The sequence below is a fragment of the Nematolebias whitei genome, chromosome 19, assembly GCF_014905685.2.
Source record: "Nematolebias whitei isolate Nwh7 chromosome 19, NemWhi1, whole genome shotgun sequence".
In the NCBI taxonomy this organism is placed as follows: domain Eukaryota; kingdom Metazoa; phylum Chordata; class Actinopteri; order Cyprinodontiformes; family Rivulidae; genus Nematolebias; species Nematolebias whitei.
This window is the reverse complement of record NC_056516.1, coordinates 31,408,988-31,433,321: the sequence shown is the minus strand read 5'-3', so window position 1 is coordinate 31,433,321 and position 24,334 is coordinate 31,408,988. Positions and strand designations below refer to the sequence as shown.

At 40.4% G+C, this 24,334-nt stretch overlaps 2 protein-coding genes across 2 annotated transcripts in view; both read left to right on the top strand.

Moving 5' to 3' along the window:
* Positions 1–20,807, top strand: part of skiv2l (SKI2 homolog, superkiller viralicidic activity 2-like) — a 72,534-nt gene extending 51,727 nt beyond the window's left edge. Inside the window, exons 10-29 of the mRNA XM_037692930.1 lie at positions 2,776–2,921; positions 5,554–5,700; positions 5,777–5,861; positions 5,953–6,059; positions 6,890–7,036; positions 7,113–7,209; positions 7,274–7,486; positions 8,454–8,564; positions 8,649–8,760; positions 8,867–8,985; positions 10,838–10,969; positions 11,043–11,180; positions 11,328–11,432; positions 12,653–12,788; positions 14,539–14,665; positions 16,081–16,291; positions 17,023–17,133; positions 18,373–18,591; positions 18,666–18,806; positions 20,442–20,807. Of these exons, the coding sequence (XP_037548858.1) occupies positions 2,776–2,921; positions 5,554–5,700; positions 5,777–5,861; positions 5,953–6,059; positions 6,890–7,036; positions 7,113–7,209; positions 7,274–7,486; positions 8,454–8,564; positions 8,649–8,760; positions 8,867–8,985; positions 10,838–10,969; positions 11,043–11,180; positions 11,328–11,432; positions 12,653–12,788; positions 14,539–14,665; positions 16,081–16,291; positions 17,023–17,133; positions 18,373–18,591; positions 18,666–18,806; positions 20,442–20,642 (2,805 nt within the window). The 3' untranslated portion in view covers positions 20,643–20,807. The remainder of the gene's footprint in view (positions 1–2,775; positions 2,922–5,553; positions 5,701–5,776; positions 5,862–5,952; positions 6,060–6,889; positions 7,037–7,112; positions 7,210–7,273; positions 7,487–8,453; positions 8,565–8,648; positions 8,761–8,866; positions 8,986–10,837; positions 10,970–11,042; positions 11,181–11,327; positions 11,433–12,652; positions 12,789–14,538; positions 14,666–16,080; positions 16,292–17,022; positions 17,134–18,372; positions 18,592–18,665; positions 18,807–20,441) is intronic.
* A 2,475-nt stretch (positions 20,808–23,282) lies between these two features.
* Positions 23,283–24,334, top strand: part of prrt1 (proline-rich transmembrane protein 1) — an 11,263-nt gene continuing 10,211 nt past the window's right edge. Inside the window, exon 1 of the mRNA XM_037692932.1 lies at positions 23,283–23,519. Within this exon, the coding sequence (XP_037548860.1) occupies positions 23,501–23,519 (19 nt within the window). The 5' untranslated portion in view covers positions 23,283–23,500. The remainder of the gene's footprint in view (positions 23,520–24,334) is intronic.

Sequence of the window (24,334 nt, the reverse complement as noted above, 5' to 3'; positions counted from 1 at the left end):
GGGTGCATGATGCTATGGGCAGTGGCCGAAGGCGGTGACCTTGGCGCTCTGACCCTGGCTTATCAAAGCTAGCTCTTGGGACATGGAATGTAACCTCTCTGGCAGGGAAGGAGCCTGAGCTTGTGCGCGAGGTTGAGCGGTATCGACTAGATATAGTTGGGCTCACCTTGACGCACAGCATGGGCTCTGGAACTGATCTCCTTGAGAGGGGTTGGACCTTATTCCACTCTGGAGTTGCCCCTGGTGAGAGGTGTTGAGCTGGTGTGGGTCTACTTGTAGCCCCCCGACTTGGTGCCTGTATGTTGGAGTTTTCCCCAGTAGATGAGAGGGTGGCTTCTTACATTTGCAAACGCTCGCGTTTTATCTGGACAAAGGACGTCGCACACTTTCATCATACAATTCTTTACGAATTCCCCCTTCGGTAAACGGCCGTCCTGATTTGGCGATCTCTTCGGCCACAATGAAACTTGCTTTCACAGCAGCTTCACTTTGTGATTTTGCTTTGGTGAAAAACGTCTGCTGGGATGTCAAATTCTTCTTCAACTCCTCTACCTTTTGTAGCTTCTGTCCTGTGCTCAGGTTTTTGAATTTGTTCTCATGTTTCGTCTCGTAGTGCCGTCTTAGGTTATACTCCTTCATTACAGCAATATTACTCCTGCAAAGGAGACACACTGGTTTACCTGCAATTTCAGTAAACATATACTCATTCTCCCACCGGCTTTGAAAGCCTCGGTTTTCAGAATCAATTTTTCTCTTGGCCATTGTTGAGGTCTAGCTTTGATTTGATATTAGCTCGTATACATCAGCAGACCGCGAATTTGAACCGCGGCTTGCCGTTGGCGGCAATTGCACTGCATCATGGGATTTGTAGTGTGTGTTATTGGGGCGTCATGTCACAGGGCCATTAAAAACAGATATACAAAACGATTTTGCGGGCCGGATATAATTGTATGGCGGGCCGGATGTGGCCCGCGGGCCTTGAGTTTGACACATGTGCACTAGCGATAGCCTTAAAGGGCAAAGCCTATACGAAATAGAACTGAAGCCTTTTTTTCCGGTTAGCCTCACTGATTAGTGGTTTTCTTAAGGCTACACAGCTGTTCAGTCTCAATTCCTGTCGTTCCCTTTGCCTTGTGCATGTGGAAATGCTCTTACTTTCACTATTAAACACAGCCCTGAGTGCTACTGTTGTTTTTCTTCAATTTGATTTCAACAAATGTTTAAGTGATCGCCGATCACGATCATTCAGGATTTTTTTCCGGCCACATTTCTTCCTCGAAGACGATGGATCCCCACTATCCTTCCAGTTTTTAATAATGCGTTGGACAGTTCTTAATCCAATTTTAATAGTTTCTGCAGCCACAAAATCAATTTAACGACTGTGATAAAAGTTGAAATAACACAACTGTATCTCAAGCTTTATATACCGTATTTTCCGGAGTATCAGTCGCAGTTTTTTTGCATAGATTTGTCAATCCTGCGACTTATATATATATATATATATTTTTTTTTCCATATCTATAACACAACTTTTTTTTGACTGACGCTTTAAATTTCTAAGAACTGCAACAGCGAGTCCTCCCGTTCGCTCGCTTCACTTAGCTGGTGTAGACGGAGGAATGCTGGAGAGCTAGCGGCTCCATCCGCGATGGATGGATGGATGGTGCTGCGCCACCCAGGCGAAATGAAGCTGTTTGACCATTAAATAAAAGCATCATGAACTTGATGGGTCAGCGGTGATACATAATAAATGTGACTTATATGCCGAAGCGACTTATATGTTTTTTTTTCTTCTTCATGATGCTTTTTTGACTGATGTGACTTGTACTCCGGAGTGACTTATACAATGGTTTTGGTTGTCAACAGCAAACTGGTTGATCCACTCTGACAAGGTGCTATTTATAAGACTCAGCTGAATACAGCACCTCAGACTGAGGAAGTATTTTGGATGAAAGACGAAACGTTTCTACATGTTTTTGTTGTTTTGCTTTGTTTTGTTTTTTGAATGTCCAGAGGACCAGATTTAACTTTTATTTGGATTTTTCTACCTGTATTATTGAGCATGCATCAGGATAAATGGAAAATACGGTAAATATTACATGTGTAGAAAATAGTTTGTTTCATTCTGAAAAGGACTGTTGATATTTATCAGCATGTTTTTAAATTGAATGACAAGGGCAAAGACTGAGATCTTATGGGGAAGGGAAAAATATTTTGTGTAAACCCTCTTAAATAAAATTTAAACACAGAAACATGGAGGCCTGTGGGAGTCCTTAATATATTTGTGGAAATATATCCTGATGCATGCTCAATAATATTTGTGGAAAGTAATAAGTCCTTCCTTCATTTATTTTAACTGGTTAAGTTTTTTATTAAAAACAAGTCTTTTTATGTTGTGTTTGTTCTCAGATTGCATATGTTTGTAGAACATCTGATTTAATAACTCTGCTCGTGAATGGTTTCTAAACCGCCCTTCGTAATTTAGAAAAACCACACTGTGCGGTTGGACATTAAACTAACAAAGCGGTAAACAGGATAACATCTGGATTAATTGATTTTAATTTAATATAATTTGGAAAGAGAAATTTTACTCACAGAGTGCAGAAATCTACCAAGCTTTCCTACTTGGGTTCTAAAAATATTAATTTCCTGTATTTTTGGCCAAAGCTGCAGGAACCAGATCCTCATGTGGCCCCAGAGCCAGAGGTTGCAGACCCTCAGTTTATTTTTCTCCCTCCTCTGTCTGCATTTGACGACTCTGATCTGCTCCCTCAGTGGCCCTTTGAGCTGGACACCTTCCAGAAGCAGGCGGTGCTGAGGCTGGAGGCTCACGACTCTGTGTTCGTCGCTGCGCACACGTCGGCCGGGAAAACGGTGGTGGCCGAGTACGCCATCGCGCTGTCACAGAAGCACATGACAAGGTGTGTGTCAGGATCAAGTAATCGCCGCCCGCCTCCGTTTGTGTTTCCAAACTAAACAAACTGAGCGAGACGCTTTAATCTACATATCTACTGTTATCAGTAAAAACAGCAAGATGGAGAAAATGCTCCGAAGCTTCAGATAATTTCCAGTTTAACTTTATTACAACCAGAGAAAACTCTCATTACTCTTAACATAAAACCAGGTGTTTTTTTTTAAAGCATTTATCAAGTAAAATCACAATAAAATCAGTTTATTTGCATTTTGTTTTTACATTTAGGTACTACAATTTGAGTACTTTACATGTCAGAATGTAATAAATATTTATTTATTCTTGTTATAACTGTTGGGATTTTGGTTGGACTTGTTAAAAGGTGCTTCCTGTCCTGTTTGGATGTTAAACTAAACCCCAGCAATCCTCCAAACTATGATTTGGGGTTTTTTTTATGTTAGCGTGGGTTTAAATGATCCACTGGATGGTGCTAGAGTAAACTATTTTCTACATTTTGATTTCTGCTTTAAAGACCGTAGATATAAATGACATTCGTTCAACATAAAATGGTTTTAATTCTTTTTTTTTCTTCTTTTTTTATTTAGTTTCTTTCATAAAATTGAATCCATTTTGTCCAAACTTCCTTTTATAAGAAAAAGCTATTTTCACCTTTTAGAGCAGGGCTATTCAACTGGTGGTCCACGGGCCACTTCCGGCCCGTGTGTGACTTCGGTCCTGCATGCCAATGAGGTCATAATTTTTATTTTTTATTTTTTTTTAGTTCTGGTTTGGGTTTTGGGTTCTGTTTATAGTGTGAATGCTTCGTAAGAATATTGAGATCCATTTTTCTTCCGTACTTTTTTTTAAACTTCTTTCTCATCCTGCAGTTTTCAAGCTATTTCAACCCTATCATAACTATTTTAAAATACATTTTAACCCTAATCCTAACCCTTCTTGAAATTTAAGCTTATTTCTGATTTTTTTTAGCTACTTTTCAGCTGTTTTCTTTTTTGCAAATGTCTCCTTTTTTCAGATAATTTCCACTTTTTTGTGCTCATTTCTGCTTCATTCAGCAAACATTTTCTTTCTGCTTTATTCTGTTAATTTAAGCTTGTCCTTTTCAGCTACCTTTTTTAAAAAAAATTAGCTAATTTTAGCTGTTTTAGATAAATTCAAGTTTTTCATGGTAATTTCTGCAACTTCCAGCCTACCAGTAATCACCGTTTCTCTGCTAATTTAAGCTTGTTGTGCTCCTTTCAGCTTATTTCTGCTAGTTTCAGCTTTTTCTGCTATTTCAGCTACTCCAAAATTTTTCAGTCAGGTCATCTGGACAGTTTTTTTTTTGTTTTTTTTTGTGCTGAAACGTTTTGCCTTCGGTCCGGAAGGCTTCATCAGTCAAGTAAACACACAACAAAACTGATTCTTCCCCCAACAGCTTACTCCAAAGTGGAACAAACCAGTTCTGCTGTCAACAAGGAAGAGGGCCGGCAATGGAGGAGGGGGCATACCAAAGAGACCAACTTATCACAAGCAGAACTGGTTTGTTCCACTTTGGAGTAAGCTGTTGGGGGAAGAATCAGTTTTGTTGTGTTTCCTTGACTGATGAAGCCTTCCGGACCAAAGGCGAAACGTTTCAGCACAAAAAAAGAAACTGTCCAGATGACCTGACTGAAAAATGTTGGATTGTATACCTGGATTATTGAGCATGGACTTTGTTATTTCAGCTACTGTTTAGCTGTTTTATGCTAATTCAGTATTTTTTAGCTAATTTGTTTTTTTTTAGCTTATTTCAGCTCTTTTTGCATCCTTCTAGTATATTAAGCTTCTTTATGCCTTTTCAGCTACTTTTCAGCTCATTTTTGCTAATTTCAGCCTTTTTTAAGCAAATTTCCTAATTTTTATGTAATTTCTTCTTATTTAAACCGAATTCAGCATAAATGTGTCTTTTCTGATTTCTTCTACTAACTTAGGCTTGTTCTTCCATTTCTGCTACATTTCAGCATTTTTTTGTTGTTGCTAATTTCAGCTGTTTTTCAGCAAGTTCTTCTGCAATAAGCATTCACACTGCATTTTCACAGGAAATGCAGTCTCTCTAGTTGCATTTATGATTCAATGCAACAAAATAAACAAATTTAAAAGGTAACAGATCGTTGTAATACTTGGTTTATTTACATAATGACTAACCGCTGGATGTTTGGCCCCTGTGCTGCTGGCTTTCAGTAACTGTGGCCCCCTGATCAGTTTAATTGAATAGTTCCCCCAACTTGAAGAATACACAAATATTCCTCACAACTGGTTATAAATATAACAAATATATATAAATATATGTTTGTTGAAATATTTTGACAGTCTGTGTTTTAATATGATGTCAGGTTTAAATAAAAAAAAAATGTAATACTTGATGCTTATTTATCTGCTTTCTTACTTCCTGCCGTAGCAGCGTAGAGTTTGATGAGATTCAGCTGATTTTTAAAGCGAATAAATAAATTTTAAAAACCTGGAGATCTTTCCCGAATCTTCTATTTGTCTGTAACACTCAACGAGTCAGTTCGACACACAACAGTGACTTTTTATAGATCGTAGATGAATAAAGTGAAGGAGCGACTCTGTTTTCTCATTTTCTGCTGTCTTGGCGACTGTAGGACCATCTACACATCTCCCATCAAGGCTCTGTCCAATCAGAAGTTCAGGGACTTTAAAGCCACCTTCGGGGACGTTGGACTCCTGACGGGGGACGTCCAGCTCAGTCCTGAGTCTTCTTGTCTCATCATGACCACGGAGATCCTCCGGTACGTTTTGTCCCCTCCGTGTTAAAGATGTCGGCAGGATGTTTGTAACGAATGTGAAACATCTCTTTGCTCTCAGGTCGATGCTCTACAACGGCTCAGAGGTCATCAGGGACCTGGAGTGGGTGATCTTCGATGAGGTCCACTACATCAACGACGCAGATGTCAGGCAGCCTTCCTGATTTTTATTTATTTATTTACTTGTTTCGTCGATGACATGGAGGAATATTATTTGTTACTCTGTATTTTCCTCAGAGGGGGGTCGTCTGGGAGGAGGTGTTGATTATGCTTCCCGACCACGTCAGCATCATTCTCCTGAGCGCCACCGTGCCCAACGCCTTGGAGTTCAGCGAGTGGATCGGGTAAGACCTCAGTGACGCTGAGTGTTAAACAAGTCAAGTTTATTTATAAAGCACATTTAAAACAGCAACTGTTACCAAGGTACTTAACAATAAGATCAAAGACAGTAATTAAAAATAACAAGATGTAATTAAATGCATCAAAAATGAAAACACATAAACAATGAGAAAACAATGAAATACTAAATGATATCAAACTGTTTTAAATGTGAGTAAAAACAGCATTGTTTTTAGGAGAGATTTAAAAACACGAAGTGAAGTGACCCTGTCTAATGTTGAGAGGCAGATTGTTCCAAAGTTTAGGGTCAATGGCTGAAAAAGCCTGATCTCCTCTGAGCTTCAACCTGGTTTTTGGTACAACCAAAAGCAGCTGGTCAGGTGATCTCAGCACCTGAGAAGAAACAAATGGTTGAAGTAGGTCAGAGACGAGGGTGCAAGGCCATTAATGCACTTAAAGAGTAATATGAGAATTTTAAAATAAATTCTGACATGCACAGGAAGCCAGTGAAGGGAGGAAAAAATTGAAGCCATCCATGCCTTGATGTCATCAAGACATTTTAACAGAGGGTGAATGGAGCAGGAACTGTTAGGAACTGTTGTTTCAAGGGCAAATAAATATGACAGTCATCAACATAACAATGAAACGAATGACCGTGTTTCCTCAGGATAGAGCCCAAAGGCAGCAGATAGAGTGAAAATAAAAGGGGTCCAAGAATCGAGCCCTGTGGGACCCCAAGAATCAAGCCTATATACGTATATATATATAGCCCCAACCTATAAGCAGCTGGTTTGCATTCTAAAACTCTCACGAGCATCGTGTTGTGCCCCAACAGTCGTATCAAGAAGAGGCACATTTACGTGATCAGCACCATGAAGAGGCCCGTCCCTTTGGAGCATCACCTGTACACCGGAAACAGCACCAAGACCCAGAAGGAGATGTTCCTGCTGGTGGACGCTGCAGGAAACTTCCTCACCAAAGGGTGCGGCTTTGACACAAGGCTCCACACCGACTGGTTGTTGCTCTTTGTATTTAAGGAACGTTGTTTTCCGGTTCAGGTACTACGCCGCAGTCGATGCCAAGAAGGAGCGCACCAGCAAACACGCTCAGTCATTCGGCGCTAAAAACACTTCTCAGAACACCTCGGCCAGTCAGGTAGTTCGCTGTTGTCGCCTCGCCGCCTCTTGGTTTTCGTGTTTTACCGCATGTCTCCCTCCAGGACCGAGCGGTGTGGCTCGCCCTCCTGCACTTCCTGTCCCAGCGGCAGCAGACCCCGGTGGTGGCGTTTACTTTCTCTCGGGCGCGGTGCGATGAGAACGCCCGCTCGCTGGACTCCATGGACCTCACCACCTCCATAGAGAAGGCCGAGATTCACTCGTTCTTCCAGAAGAGCCTCAGTCGCCTCCGAGGAGGAGACCGGCAGCTGCCACAGGTAAACAAACTGCTGAGCTTTGCTGAAATGTAAAAAGAAAAAACGTATCTTTCGCCGAGCAATACGCAGGCAAAATATTTATATTTATAGCTATTTTAGTCAAACCTTAAAAACAATTTTATACACAAACTCATGCATGGGCAGCGCAATGTATCAGTGGTTTGCACCGTTGCCTCACAGCAAAAAGGTTCTGGGTTCAATCCCCATGTTTGACCTGGGGACTTTCTGTGGAGTTTGCATGTTCTCCTTGTGTTTGTGTGGGTATTCCAGAATTGTGTTGACTCCAAAAGTTAATCAATTGTAAACGTACATCCAGTGATTGCTTCCTAAGAGTTTCATTGAACTCTGTCCAGTGGCTCACGAGATATTTTGCTAACAGACGTAATTTACCCAACCTGTTAATGTCCTAGGTTTTAGGCAAAGATATCGCACACAAATGAGCTCAGAGTATGTGTTGGGGGCGATGCTCAGCTACTTCCACTCCAAACTTTAGCTCATTATCCATAAAGTTGGTGGAGCTGCGGCCATTAACGTGTTTTTTATATTCAGCTGTCTGTGGCGGCCATCTTGAATTGAGCTGACTCCAAAAGTCGATCAGTTGTAGATGCACGTCCAGTCGTTACTTTCTGAAAGTTTCATTAATATCCATTCTCTGGCTTGTGAGATATTTTGCTAACAGACGGAGTTCACTCCCAAAAGGTAACAGCAAAGTTTCAAACTCATAACGCAACACAAGCTGGGATAACTCTCAGCTACTACCACGCCAAATTTAGATCAATATCTATAAAACTGACTGAGTTTCAGCTATTTTGTTTAAGCTCGATTAGCTGTGGTGGCCATCTTTAACAGAGCTAATCAGTTTTAGATGTACAACCACTGATGAGTTTTCTTCAGACATTGTCGCTCTTCAAGCAGTAAATATGAGACAGTGAGCCGGACGATGTACTAATCAGACCTGTCGGTTCAGATTCTGCTCATGCGGGACCTTCTGAAACGAGGCATCGCCGTTCATCACAGCGGGATCCTGCCCATCCTGAAGGAGGTCATCGAGATGCTTTTCTCCCGAGGTCTCGTGAAGGCGAGTCAGAGCGGAAGAACCGCCACCTTGGATTTAAATAAAACAACAACTTGTGTTAAAGCGTCTAAACCTCTCCTTTCCCAGGTGTTGTTCGCCACGGAAACGTTTGCGATGGGGGTGAACATGCCCGCCAGGACGGTGGTGTTTGACAACATCAGGAAGCACGACGGCACCGGCTTCAGAAACCTGTTGCCAGGTTTCCACATCCATCTCCCCGTTTTTCTTTAGTTCATCACAAACAATAGTTCTCTTTTGTTTTTTTAAACAGCATTTTTTTTGTGTGTTGCACTTTGTATTTCAAGGCGAATATATTCAGATGGCGGGCCGAGCGGGAAGGAGAGGTCTGGACGCCACCGGCACGGTCATCATTTTGTGTAAATCCGGCGTTCATGAGATGGCAGATCTGCACGCCATGATGATGGTGAGTCCTCCTAACGCCTGAATGAGTGAACCCGAGCGTTCGGCTTTTTTTTAACCTCCCCTGATCAATCGAGAGGAAACAGATCTCTGCTCATTAACTCTGCCTTTGATTTAAAATTTTTAACTTTTAATCGCTCCGGGGAGTAAACTGTTTCCGCTCAGGCTTTCTGTTTCAGTTTAGTTCCATCCCGATCGTCAACGTTAAATAATCCTCATTCTGTCCAGATTGTCATTCTCCCCGATTCGTTTTTATAACGTACAAGAAGAAAAGTCTCAAAAACAGGATTTACATATTCAGTGTGCCATAAGTTTTGTCTTGTTAATAAACTTTTACAAGCTAAAAACATATAAATAAAAACGTATGCGCACTTTTTACTTTTTGTAAATGAGCCCAGCAACACATTTATTTAAACTCCTGAACCGCAAACTAACGTCAGTTCAGGAGAGTTTTAACTCTTAGATGTGCAGAAAATTACACTCAAACTAGAAGAATCAGATTTTCTGTGAAAATGCTGAAAGAAGCCAAACACTAGCTAAAATGCTAGCATAAAGCTAAACAGACCAAACTGCTAGTTAGAAACTAAAAGTAGCATAATGCTAACTTAAATGTTAAAGTAACAAAATGCTTGCTAAAAGCTAAAATAGATCAGTTTTAGATTGAAGCTAACAATAGCAAAAGAATAAAAGAAGCAAAAGGCTAGCTAAATGTACAGAAGGCTAGCTAAAGGCTGAAAGTTGCAAAACGCTAACTTGAATCTTAAAGTAGCAAAATAGTCACTAAAAGCTAAAACAGATCAGTTTTAGATTGAAGCTAGCAGTAGCTAGCTACTTGCTAAAAGTACTTGCTAAAATGTACTTGCTAAAAGCTATAATAGATCAGTTTTAAATTGAAGCTAACAGTAGCAAAAGGTTAGCTAGAAGACAAAAGTAGCAAAAGACTAGCTAAATGCAGCAGAAGGCTAGCTAAAGATTAAAAGTAGCAAAATGCTAACTTGAATCTTAACGTAGCAAATACTTACTAAAAACTAAAATATCAGATATAAATTGAAGCTAAAGTAGCAAAAGGTTAGCTAGAGGATAAAGGTAGCAGAAGGCTAGCTAAAGACAAAGTATCAAAAGGCTGATTAAAAGCTTAAAGTAGTCAAATGCTAGCTAGGAACTCAAAGTATAAAAATGTCAGCTTAAAGCTAACAGTAGCAAAAGATTAGCTAAAAGCTAAACACAGCAAAAAACTGTCTCAGAGTAACAAAAGGATAGAAAAATACTACCTAAACAAAGTAGAGCAAAACGGTAAAAGCTGAAAGGAGCTAAATTTTAGCTTGAATCAAAAAGTAACATACTGGCTAAAAGCTAAAAGTAGCTAAAAGCCAAAGGTACAAAAAGTGAAATGATGTTTTTAAAGGAATTGAAGAGCGCTTCATGTATTTCTATGGCGGAAATATTTGTAACTAAAGTGAGATTTTGAAAAGTATAAATGTTAAATTCATTCAACCTTTATTTAGACAGGTAAATCCCACTAAGTCTCGAGGTCTCATTTACAAGAGAGACCTGATAAATAAAGTAAAAACCAGAGCACGCATCTCTGGAATGAGCTGAATGTTTAAATATCAAAGTGGCTAAAATAGTACAAAGTAGTCAGAGTGCTAAAAGCATACAGAAAACTAAAAACAGTAAAACAAAGCTGTGAAATGATTGTGAGTCTGTGTCCTCGTCCTTCATCACATCACTGAAACTCAGACTTGTTCAGCTTCTCTGCATCAACCAAAATAAAAAACACTCATTTTTTTCCCAGAACACAGAATAAATCAGAATAAATCAGTGTCTTGCTAGAGTTTTGTCTTTGTGTGGCTCAGGGCAAACCGACCGTCCTCCAGTCCCAGTTCAGGCTGACCTACACCATGATCCTGAACCTGCTGCGGGTCGAAGCGCTCAGAGTGACCGACATGATGAGGAGGAGCTTCTCAGAGAGCCACAGAGACACTCAGGTAACGGAGCATGCTCTGCCATTAACAAAGAATCTTTACAAAAAGAAGATACTGAACTCAAATGTCTCTGCAGGCACAAGAGAAGAGGATCAGCCAGCTGAAGCAGACGCTGGCATCTCTTCCTGCTCTGGACACCGAGGGCCAGCTGTCGGACATTTTACCATATTACCTCACCGTGACCGAGCTGAGGAACACCACAGAGGCCCTCCAGGTCCCCTCGCACTCAAGCACTCAAAAGAATCCTGTTTTACTTGCTTATGATAGGCCGAACCTTATAAATTAATCGTTTTTACTAGCACGCCTACTTGCTTCTTTTTAATTTTTTTTATACGTTTTCCTCCTGCTGTTTTGATTTCAGCGAGCCATCCTGGAGTCTGTGAACGGACTGAAAGCTCTGTCTGTTGGTCGAGTCGTCGTCGTCAACAACAAGCAGCACCTGAACGCGCTGGGAGTTATCCTGCAGGTACGTTTTGGTCCCGCGGCTCATTTTCAACCCGTCAGGTTAGATTCTCCCAGCATGTCGTTCAAGTCGCTGGTCCTTCTGTTTGGTTGCTAAATGTTTTCCACTGACCTGAACGTGTGATTTGTTTTAGAGTTTATTTATTTGGGGAAGAGTCTTTAAACTTGGGAGCTTCATTCTGGTGCTGAGGGACCTGTTTATGTGGACTTGAGTTATTTGTAAGCACCTACGGGAGCCTTGAAGTAAATCTTTAGCCAGTGCCCTGCCACACTGAATTTGTCGATCGTGTAAACAAGAAGCGCAGTCAAGGTGGCGCCAAAGACTCAGCTGACAAAGATGACTACGAGGATGACCATGAGCAGAAGAAGTAAGCCAACAAAGATGCTGGTTTTAATGAGATATTTTGTTCAGAGATCTCATCAACATTTAGATAGTTTATGATTTTGGTGTCACGAGGACACAAAAGTTGCACCAAATTCCTGGTGTTGCAAAACATTATCGCCTCCTGGTGGACAGAAGTGAAACTGCATTCCCACGAGCTGAACGCTGTAGAGCAGCTGAACTAAAACAACAATGTAATGAGGGCGTTGCTTCGGTCGATCGTGGTGACGAAAGAGTTGAGTCAAAAGGTAAAGCTCTGGGTTTTCTAATCTGTCTACGTTCTAACCCTCGCCTGTGGTCTTGAGGTTTGGATTGTGACTAAAAGAACCAGATCCTGGATGCAAGCGGCTGAAATGAGCTTCCTTCGAAAGGCGGCCGGGCTCAGCCTTAGAGATGGAGAAGGAGATCCAGGGGGAGCTCGGAGTAGAGCCGCTGCTCCTCTGCATCAAAACGGGTCAGTTGAGGGGGTTCATCTGATTAGGATGCTTCCCTTTGGAGGATTTCTGGGCACGCCCCACTGGTTACAAGACCTCAGGGCAGACTTAGAATTCAATGGCCTGGGAACACTTCAGGGTCCCCTAGTAGGAGCTGGAAACCCGACCACAGATGAATGGTATAAGATGGAGGTCCCAGCAGCTTTGTGCGTGCTGACAGACACCATGTTGAAGCCTTAAACGAGCGAAGCAGCAACAATAAAGCAGCCAAACATGAAAGATGTGAACAGTTTCCTCGGTCTCGATAAGTAAAACATCCAGACTTCTGGATTAGTCACAGCTGCAGACGGTTTATCACCTAAAAACTTCTGCTTGAGACACAGATCAACCCGTGCACCTTGTCTCCAGGTGTCCAGCGACGCAGTGAATCGCACCTTTACAGCCCTGGTTATCTGTGAGAAAGGTAACGAGGAGGGAGACGGAAAAGGAAACGACACCGCGGCTTTCGTGCACCTCCAAAACACGGCTCTGTTCATCCCTGAAGGCAGGTCCATCTGGTTCTGGTCACTCATTGTGTGAATGTTTATGAAGCATTCACTCTGTTGTAATCCAGTTCTCTTCCTGATGTTTTTCAGCATTTTTCTCGTTCCACATTTTTTGTGCTATTTCAACAATTCATAAATCAAAACATTCAGCTCGTTAAGGAGAAGGGTGCTGTGACTTTTGGTATTGCTGCAACTTTAGCTTTTTGAAATATTTAGCCTTTTCTGCCATTTTTTTCCTTATAGAAAATGAATTGAGCTCATTTTACATCCTTCAAATCTTTAGATCTGTTTACAACCTTTTACTTTTCCTTTCACATTTTGTTCTGGTTCAGCTTCTTTCAGCATCCTTGTGCAAATTTCAACATTTTTTCAGTTACTTTCAGCTGTTTAGTGCTCCTTTCAGATTCTTTATGCTAACTACAACATTTGTGAGCTTCTTCTAACTTCTTTCCACTTAATTTCAACTTGTTATGCTTCTTTCAGCTTATTTCTGCAAGTTTCAGCTTTTCTGCTATTTCAGCTATTATTTACCAGTAGCTGTTTTTATGCTAATTTTAGCTTTTTCAGCTAATTCCAGATTCATTTAAACGTTTTTCAGTCTACTTTAACAAAAATGTGCTCTCTTCACTTTCTTCTGGTAATTTATGCTTTTTTTCTGCTGTTTTAGCTACTTTTCAGTTGTTTTTTGCTCATTTCAGCTTTTTTCAGATAATTTCCACTTTTTTGTGCTCATTTCTGCTTCTTTCAGCCTAATTGGGCAAACATATCTTCTTTCTGCTTTCTTATGCTAATTTCAGCTTGTTCTACATTTTCAGCTACCTTTTAAACATTATTTTTTGCAAATTTCAGCTCTTTTTAAATAAATTCAAGTTTTTCATGGCAATTTTTGCTACTTTCAACCTAATTAATTTCTTTATGGTAATTTCAGCTTGTTGTGCTCTTTTCAGCTTATTTCTGATAGTTTAAGCTTCTTTCTGTTGTTGTAGCTACTTTTCAGCTGTTTTTAGCTAATGTCAGCTTTTTTTTTTTCCCAGATAATTTCCACTTTTTTGTGCTAATTTCTGCTTCTTTCAGCCTAATTGGACAAACATGACTTCTTTCTGCTTTATTCTGCTAATTTAAGATTGTTCTTCCTTTTCAGTTACCTTTTTAGCATTTTTTTTTTGCTAATTTCAGCTGTTTTCAGATCAATTCAAGTTTTTAATGTAAATTTCTGCTTCTTTCAGCCTACCAGTAATTAACTTCTTTATGCTAATTTCAGCTTGTTATGCTCCTTTCAGCTTTTTCTGCTCTTTCAGCTACTATTTAGCTCTTTTAAAGTTATTCTTAGCTTTTTCAGCTAATTCCATGGGTTTTTTTTAGCTCATTCCAGTTATTGCTACTTCTTTTTGGAAGTTTAAGCTTCTTTTTGTCTTTTCAGCTAGTACTTTTCAGCTATTATTGGCTAATTTCAGCCTTTTTTTAGCCAAGTTCCTCATTTTTGTGCTAATTTCTGCTTATTTAAACTTAATTCAGCAAATATGTGTTATTTCTGCTTTCTTCTGTTACTTTAGGATAGTTATTCATTTCAGCTACATTTCAGAATGTTTTATAGCTACTTTCAGCTGTTTTTCAGCAAGTTCTTCTGCAATAAGCATTCACAATGCAATTTTTCTAGTTGATTTTGGTTTTACGTCCATGCTCATTTTAATCCAAGTAAAACACCTGCAGAGTAGTTTATTCTCCTGATTCTCTTCTTGTTTGTGTCAGGTTCATGCAGCCACACGGTGCAGAAACTGAAACTTCAGGATATCTCAGCCATCACGGTGAAAACCCTCAAAGTGATTCCTGACAGGATCATCGATAACTACAACAAGAGGCAGCAGCCGCGGTTCAGGTGCCGTCAATTTTAATCACCTCCCAACTGTTTTCAAGCCCAGGGATCGTTTCTGAACCAGCAGCTTTAGTTTCTTACACAACGTTGCTTTTATTTCTTGTTTTTTTTTACAATTTAACCGAGCAGCTGAAGTTTCTAGTCTTCAGTTTGATCTTTTTCATTCTCGATCACATTATAACAACCTGCTGAGAACTTTTTATTTCTCCTGCTTTTTAAGTGTTAATTATTAAAAGGTTCAGATTACCTGAAGGATCTTACCTCTGGAAATTGTTGGCACAGCATTTAGAAAGCTATAAATTTTACACTATTTGTCATTTTTTTTTAACAAAAAACTGCCCCAATCGTGAAGCTAATGCTCTTAATTAGGCCCAAAAACAGTCCCTTTTTTCTTCCTCTGCATCACTTATTTAAATGACCCTTCATGGGTTTCTAGTTGTCGCAACACTATGGGGCAAAACTTCAGTCTGTTAATTGAGTCTTTGTTTTGTTTAAGTCATAAACTTTTCAGCTTCCAACCCACAAAATGACAATCACAGATCTATGACTTCCACTATAGTTTGCTGAAACTTGCTAACCATTCTAAAAATAAAAAAAATCTGCATCATCAACTGTTCCACTGCTTTTTTTAAATCCTTTGTAACAGTTGTGACAAAAGTATATTAATAATTATTGTAAAATTGAAATCCGTATTCCTGCTTACTTATGGAACGACGTCCAGTAATTATCGTAATTTCCGGACTACCGAGCGCACCCAAATATAAGCCACGCCCACTAAATTTCAAAGGAAATAATAATTTTATGCACATATAGGCCACGCTCATGTATAAGCTGTAGGTGTCCATGTTGCAATACGAGACATTTACACAGGAAGATTTTTTAAACTTTTTATTAAATACTTATCAGTAACATACACAAATATGCACAGTACTTGTAAATGTTTTTTTTTTGTTGTTTTTTTTCAGAACAGTGGCTGTTACAGGGCTGGTTAAAAATAAAATAAAAAATACAGTAGTTACGAAGACCCACCCCCCAAGAGGGACAAGTACTGGGCAGCTATGTGAGCGTCCGGGTGTGACGAGGCTAAATGTTTTGGCAGCATGAAGCTCGTTAACCTGTCAGAAAAAAAAAATCCATAAATTAGCCGCAGCATGGTTTAAGCCGCGGGGTTCAAAGCTTATGAAAAAAGAAGTGGCTTATAGCCCGGAAATTACAATACTTTCCGAGAGTTTAATTAAAATCTGTCATTTTGTCCATTAGATATTTAGCTAACACTACAGGCAAACACACAGACACAAGCAAAACTATTATCCCCCTTCACTTCCAGACGAAACCAGAAAACCAACGATGTTACATGTTTTGATCTTGGGATGAGTCAAGCTGTCTGTCTGAGCAAAACGTCTTTTGTTCTCGTTTAGGAATGACCCCCCAGGCCAGGCCATTTCCACAGCGACGCAGGAGCTCCTTCGATTGGCCGAGGCGAACCCAGGCGGCGTGGCGACCCTCGACCCCGTGAACGACCTCCAGCTGAAGAGCGTCGACGTGGTGGAGGGATGTATGAGGCTCCGAGCGCTGCAGGAGAGCCTGAGGGCTTTCAGCTGCATCCACTCGCCCACATTCGCCGAGCAGGTGTGTGGTGGTGTTGGTGGTGGGCGGGGGGGGGGGGGGGGGATCTATTTAATAATGAGAGAGTCGAGTTCTGGGAGATGCTACAACAACAAGCTTCAGTTCCAGTGTTTGTTTATAAATGCATCAAATTAAATTCCTTTTGTGCTCCGGTTGAATATTTAAACAGTTGATTAACATCAAAGCCGAACAAAAAGACACTTATTTTTCAATGTGCCTGTTTTCTTTCACCACTCCATCAATTCTGAGGACATTTTGTTCTCTCTCATTCACTCTCTATATCCATCCATCCATCCACATATATATATATATATATATATATATATATATATATATATACACCTTTCCCACACTTTTGCAATATTGTAAACAATGTTTCTAAACTCTAAACGTTCTAAAAGAGCACAGAATGTCATGATTTCACCTCCCTGCCTCCACTGCTCTTTGCCACCTGCAAGCGCTCTTGGCCACGCCCACTTTTTTGTTCTGCACTGTGAACAGCTGATCATCTGCAGCAGGAAGTTTATCCTGCAGCTCTGGGCTGCACAAATATGCAGCAGGTGCTAAATAATTGAAAAAAAAAGAAGAATATATATATATATATAGATATAGACAGACAGACAGACAGACAGATAGACAGATAGTCAAGATCTACTTGTTTCTATTTTTTATCATAATTTTGATGTTCTGCCTTATCAGACCGTGTGTGTGTGTGTGCCGTGTGTGTGTGTCAGTTTGCTCGTATTAAAGACAGGATGGGTGTTCAGGAGGAGTTGGACCGGCTGCTGTTCCTTGTGTCGGATCAGTCTCTGACTCTGCTGCCTGAGTACCACCAGAGGATCAAGGTTTGGACCTTCACCTCTTTAAAAGTGACAAAATAATAACTAAAAGCCATAAGTTTTAAAAATCCTACTTGTAAGTACTATGAGCAAATGTTATTTACGGTATCTAAAAGCTAATTGTAGGAAAAGGCTAGATACAAATTTAAAAGAAGTGAACAGCTTGCTAAAAGAAATAAATACCAAAATGCTATTAAAAAGCTAAAAGAATCAAAACAAGTTAAAAGTATCAAAGGCTAGCTGAAAACAAAATGGAGCAAATGGCTAGCCAAGACTTAAATGTTGTAAAAGGCTAGCTAAAAATCTTAAAGTAGCAAAATGCTAGCTAAAGACTAAAAGTAGCTAAAAGTATAAAAGGCCAGCTGAAATCTACTAAATAAAATAACTAGCTGAAAGTATCAAAATGCAAGCTAAAAGTAGAAAAATCTAGCTAAAACCTAAAAGTAGATAAAGGCTAGCTAAAAGCTAAAAGTTACAATACGCATGTTAAAACATCAAAGGCTAGTTAAAACTTAGAAGCCAGCTAAAAATCTAAAAGTGGTAAATTACTAACTAAAGACTAAAAGTAGCTAAAAGCTAGCTAAAATTAAAAAAAGGCTAGCTAAATTCTACAAGTAACAAAATACTAGCTGACAGTATCAAAATGCTAGCTACAACTATAACAGGCTAGCTAAAACCTAAAAGTAGCCAAATGCTAGCCAAAAGTAGCTAAATTGAAGCCTAAAGTAGCTAAATGCTAAGTAAATGTAGCAAAAAGCTAACAAGCTAGTTAGTTTAAAAGGAATGTGTTTCTCTGAGGAAAATATTTTTTAATACAAGTATATATTGTTAAACATGAAGTAAATGTTTTTAAAAGTGTAAAAGTTTCAAAAAACAAAAGTCACAGCACCCATCTCCTGAACAAGCTGAACATTTTGGTTTTCAAAGAGCTAAAATAGTACAAAGTATGCAGAAGCAGTTAAACTGCAAAAGGTCAAAATCAGTGAAACAACAGTGTGAAGAGAAATAGAAGTGAAGATATTTCATTTCGGACAAAAATCATCAAACGATCCATGTTTGTGTCTTTGCATCTTGCTAACGTGGCTAAAACTAGACCCAAACAACTAAATCCTAAAGTTTGACACAAAGATTAAAACGTCTTTGTCTCATTTTATGGTTATTAATGAGGTGTTTGTTCTCAGGACGCTCAGTCCCGTGAACGTTCTGCTCGTCTTAGAGTCTTACTCCCTCCCCCTCGTCCCTCAGGTGCTCCGGTCGCTCCAGTACGTGGACGGCGGCGGCGCCGTGCAGCTGAAGGGCCGGGTGGCCTGTCAGATCAGCAGCCACGAGCTGCTGCTGACCGAGCTGCTGTTCGAGAACGTCCTGAGCCCGCTGGCGCCCGAAGAGAGCGCCGCCCTGCTGTCCTGCCTGGTCTTCGCCCAGAACACGCAGGTGGAGCCGCACCTCACCAGCACGCTGAAGGAGGTGAGGAGAACCCAGAACCCGCCTGCCGATCCGGTCGTCTGACGTGGCGCACGCTCACTTCTTTCTGCTCGCAGGGCATCGATCGGGTTCTGTCGGTGGCCAAGAGGATTGGAGAGCTGCAGCGGGAGTGTGGGTTACCTCAGACGGCCGAAGAGTTTGTGGGCCAGCTGAAGTTCGGCCTGACTGAGGTGGTGTACTGCTGGGCCAGAGGCATGGTAAGAACTCTGACCCGGGTCGCACTTTGGGTCCAAACTGCTTCTGGTAAAGCAGGAATATGTAGCGCAAACATCGTTCAGCTCGGTCAAGGTCTCAGAATATTCAGGAGGTGAGAACATGTTAAAGTGGTAGTTCAGATTTTTTTTAAAGTGTGGTTTTACAGTTAATATCTTACCTGTTGTAGATGGCTCTTTGATTACATCCATTTGGAGAAATCAAGTTTAATTCGGACTGGATTAACGAGCGTTCCTGACTAGCTGTTAGCCCATCAGTCCAGTAAGAATAAACTTTACTTCAAACTGAAGAGGTTTAAAGAGTTATCTACAACAGGTAAGATATTAATTGTGCCCAAACCTTTCACAGAACCACACTCCTTTAAAGGAATCAATTTTATAAAGTCTGCACAATTTTTAACACATCCCTCTTAAAACCTTTAGAGAAAAACCTAAAGAAAGAGTTACTCAAAAGTTGTTTTTTTTCCATCTCTTAAATGAACTTTATTATTTTTCACTTTTTACAAAAACAAACAAAATAATAAATATTTAGTTCCAAAAATAAGATTAATATGTTTTATGAGTATACATTGACATTTTTAATGCATTTCCTGCTAAACTGAAGTGTGAGTTGTTTCAGGTAAAATAAGCAGAAAACTAGCTAAAAGGAGCAAAAGGTTTGCTAAAAATTGACGTTGAAAAATGTAGCTTAAGCTAAAGGTTAGCTAAATGCTAAAATTAACAAAGTGCTAAATAAAGCAGCAAAGTGTTAGCTAAAAGCCAAAAGTAACAAAAGGTTTGCTAAGAAAACCAAAATGCTAAAATTAAAATGAACTAAAGTTAGCTAATAGTAGCATAAGAAGCTAAAAGATGCAGAACACTCAATAAAAATTAAAGTACTAAAAGGATAGCTAAAAGAAGCAAAATTGTAGCTTTAAGGTATAAGTAGCAAAGGGGTAACTAAAAGTAGCAAAAGCTAGCTATAAGCTTAAAGTAGCAAAACATTAGCCAGAAGCTAAAAGCAAAAAGTAAGAAAATGCTAGCCAAGTGTAGCATAAGGGTAGCTAAAAGTTTGCTAATAGCAGCTAAAGTTTGTTAAAAGTAGCTAAGGCTAAAAGTAGAAAAAGGCTAGCTTAAAGCTAAAATAGCTAATGCCTAATTAAAAGCTGGAACTAGCAAAATGATAGCTAAAACTAAATGTAGCATAGGAGGATAAAAACAGAGCCAGTAATCTGAAGTCATTTCAAAGAGATTACGGTAATGTTTTTAAAGAGGTCAGTGTATTCTATGGTAAAATATTTGAAAATAATTTAAAATATTTCTTTTTATATATATATATATATATATATATATATATATATATATATATATATATATATACTAAAGCCACAGCACCTGTCTCCTGAATGATCTGAATGTTTCTGATGTAAGAATGAATAAAATGGCAAAGTGTGCAGAAACTGATTCTAAAAACATACAGACAAAAAAAACCGGTGTGAGTATTGACCCGGAGAGTTTTATAAAAACTCCCAATTCTACTGTATGAAAACAATGTTTACTGTGTGGACAGATTGTTTTGTTTTTTAGGAAACATAAAATATTGTCATGGGTTTCACATGAACCCGTCTCCTCTTGTCCCAGCCGTTTGCTGAGATCGCCCAGCTCACAGACGTCCAGGAGGGGACGGTGGTCCGCTGCATCCAGCGGCTGGACGAGGTGCTGAAGGAGGTGCGACAGGCCGCCCGCATCGTGGGAGACTCTGTCCTGGGGAGTAAGATGGAGCGGGCCTCGCTGGCCATCCGCAGGGACATCGTCTTCACCGCCTCCCTCTACACCCACTGAGAGGTTCACACCGTGAGGACGTGAAGACATGTGGACATGTTTAGATCTTCTGGTGCCTAAAGTCACGTTTACGTCTTGATTTTAACTAACAGACCAAAGTACGGACTGTGAGGACATTTACTGTAAATTTTTGCACATTAATAAAATCTGTTCTGCTGCAGGAAATACACACGTACACAGTTTTTTTTTTTTATTCAACCTTTATTTATACAGATAAATCACACTGAGCCTCGAGGACTCATTTACATGTGAGACCTGTTTAGACTAACAAAAATAATGAAAGTGACACGTGTACAGGATTTGGAGGCCCAAAAAATTATCCTAACATGCTCTTATTCCATGGCCGAGAAAAGAAAGCCTGAAATTGACAAAAACACCCCGCACATAGGCACATATTGATGCAGACATTTCACAGGGGAGGGGAGACGACAAGGGCGGTGAGCGTGTCCAAGGACACTCCAAAGGCTCTTTAGGAGTTCTGATAAGAATGGTATAATCAATCAGTTCCCTCTGGTGAAATCCGTAAACACTTTCGAGGGAGCCGAGGTCGACCTAGAACAGCGCCAGAGAGAATTCAAGAGTCCTGAAATCATGACACAATGTTTATTCAGCCGGGTCCCTCTGATAGGTCCGCAGACTTCCTTGGTGGGAGAGGGGACGGGGCAGAGCGTCGATTTACTAGGCCTCCAGGCGAATTGAGATAAGGTGGCCTGTCAAGACCAGCCAACGAGTCGAATTCAGATAAACGTTTGTTTTGGGGACAGTCAGAACTTTACTGATTTATGTCTGCCTTGAGTCTTTGCTGGTCCTCTCAGAGATCCCAAAACGTCCAAATTAAGTGGACACACCGCTGATCCGTGCCTGAGAGTACTCCCCGAGATCTGAGCCATCCTGCCAGCGAATCGCAAGTGGCCTGCGATTCTCACAAATCGCATCCAATTTGCGGTTCAGTTCACAAAGCAATCGAGTCTTGACAGTTTGTCAAACGTTCCGCTTTCTGTGTCTCGTTTGTTGGAAGGTTCATGGTGGGCACTGACTGTGCAAATATATGAACTGTTTTGGATGAGAACCCATGTTTCTGCTCTGGTGGGGATGAAGACGCAGATTTATGACAGAACAACAGCCTCAGTGGGATTCTTCTTCACCGCATGGTTCACGTTCTGTCTTCAGCTTCTGACTCTTGCTCCCCTACAACACCTTTCATCACAAGTTCCTGGCCTTGCTCCTCGTCATCAGAGTCATGATCACAGATTTGATCGGGGCCTGCAGAACAATCTTTGATTAAGGCCTCAAATGAGTCTTTATGCACCAGAACTGTGAGAAATGATCAAATTATTGTGGGAATGCCAACAGGTGTCTTTCCCGTGGGGAAAAGATGCTGTTAAAGATTTTCATAAGGGGAATATGTTATTTTTGTTAGGAAAATATTCTTTATCTGTCTATCTTTATTTATTTATGAAATGATTCCTGATTTGTTGCAGCATGAAGGCGTTAAGACTCCCTATTGTTATAATGTAAATGTCACTTTAAGAAAAGGGAAGCTTTCTTTTCAGGGTTGCCAGATATATAAAAAATTTTGATGGATGGATAGGATTCCTTAACAAGCTTCCTTAACTTCTACTGTTTTATAATGTACTGTATATGAATGACTGTTCAGTGCCCTGAGGTGACTTCTGTTGTGACGTGGCGCTATAGAAATAAACTGAATTGAGCTGATCGGAGCAGACCTGAATGGACATGTTGGTGAAGAAAATGGTGGAGATGAGGAAGTGATGGGTTTGGTGTCAAGGAAAGAAACCAGGAAGGACAGATGGTGGATTTTGCCAAGAGAATGAAAATGGCTTTAGTCAACATTTACTTCCAAAAGAGGGAGGAACACCGAGTGGAGGAAGGAGTATGCAGGTCGACTACATTTAGTGTAGAAGAGGAAACCTGAGGGAGATTGGAGACCGTAAGGGGAGCGCGTGGCCAGACAGCATCGGATGGTTGTGTGTAGCATGACTGTTGCTGTGAAGACGAGAAAAATCAGAGAAGAAGAGCAAATGGTGGAAGTTGAGAATGTTATGAGTTCAGAGAGGAGCTGTTAAAGGCTCTGGGTGCTAAAATGACTGGGCTATTACAGCAACTGTAATTAGAGTGACTGGTGCTTGTTGTGTCATCTGGGCAGAGAATGGTTGATAAGGAAACCTGGTGGTGGAATAGTGAAGTGCAGGAAGCTATTCAGAAAAATGGAGTGGATGGAGAAAAGTTTCAGGAGTGATTTGCAACAAAAGGGTGTTGTCAAAGGAAACAGTTTACAAGACAATGGTGAGACCAGCTATGTTGTATGGTCTGGAGACAGTGGCACTGACAAAAAGACGGGAGGAAGAACTGGAAGTGGCAGATAAGATTAGAACTTAGATCATCAGAGGTACAGCACAGGTTGAACAAATGAGATTAAATTAGAGAGGCCAGACTGAGATGGTTTGGACATGTCCAGTGGAGGGACAGTGGGTATATTGGTAGAAGGATGTTAGAAATACAGCTGATATGATCTTTTTAAAGCGGCCGTACGATTTTTCGTGATTTCCTATCTGGCAACCCGGTCTCTGTGTCATTTAATGCAGCGACGTGTCGGCGGATGAAAAGCTCATTAAAGAGAAGCGAGAAGACCGAGCTGGACCCAAACACCGAACACCTCCGGGTTTTTATTTTTATGTTTTATTCATCCTGTTATCGTTTGAATATTTAAGCGGGTCTTTTTAAAATGAGGACGTCCTGATGATGGATTATTTGGAGTAAAGAGTCCGAATCATCGAGAGGCTTTTCAGCAGCAGCTGGAGTGAAACAAAACCGTCCGAGAAGGAAGATCCAGCGGCATGTCGTCAGAAAAACACGGTGAGGCGCTTTCCTTTGTCACCTCCATCCATCATCCATCCATCATCCATCCCTGCGCCTCTGTAGGTGCAGCACTGAGATGAGGTGAGGTGGGAGGGAGGGCGGCAATCTCCGCAGGGCCTCCAGATTATCTCCAATAACCGATCGATAAAAGTACCTCGATCTGACCAGAAGATTAATTCACCCCGAGAAAATGATTTCATTCAGTTCAAACCTGGATTCAGCTGAAAACTCGTCAAAACCCCAGTTTTCTCCTCATTTTCACAGTAACGCACGAGCCCACGTACCACCGGACCCTTTGATGTCTGCGCGTGCAGTCCCTTGCAGGTGCGTTCAATAATTCAAACAGATGAAAGAATAAACCCGCTCAGGTTTCCAGAGTCAGGTGTCTGCAGCTCTGCCGTGACTAAATTCAGTCAAGACAGTTTTGACGAGATCATCTGCAGAATCCAAAAAAAAATATTAATTTATTGAATTACAATTTAAAAAAAAAAAGTTTAGCTGATGTTATGGCTCTTTTTGTTCAAATTAGACTTTAAAGGTGTAAAAATGTTCCTGATGAACATTGATCTCAATGGGATTCACCTAGTTAAATAAAGGTTAATAAATAAATACAATTGGTAAATTAATCTGTGATATCTGTAACCTGTAATCCAAATGCTTCCGTTTTTAATCGGAGCAAAAGAAAATCTGATGTTTTGACCCCAAATTAAGTCGAGGTTTAGTGAAAAAATCCTTCTTTATTCTGAAAGTGTGATGCTTGAAGAAAGCTGAATGACTGGTGAAATCTGCTGAATGACTGGTGAAATCTGCTG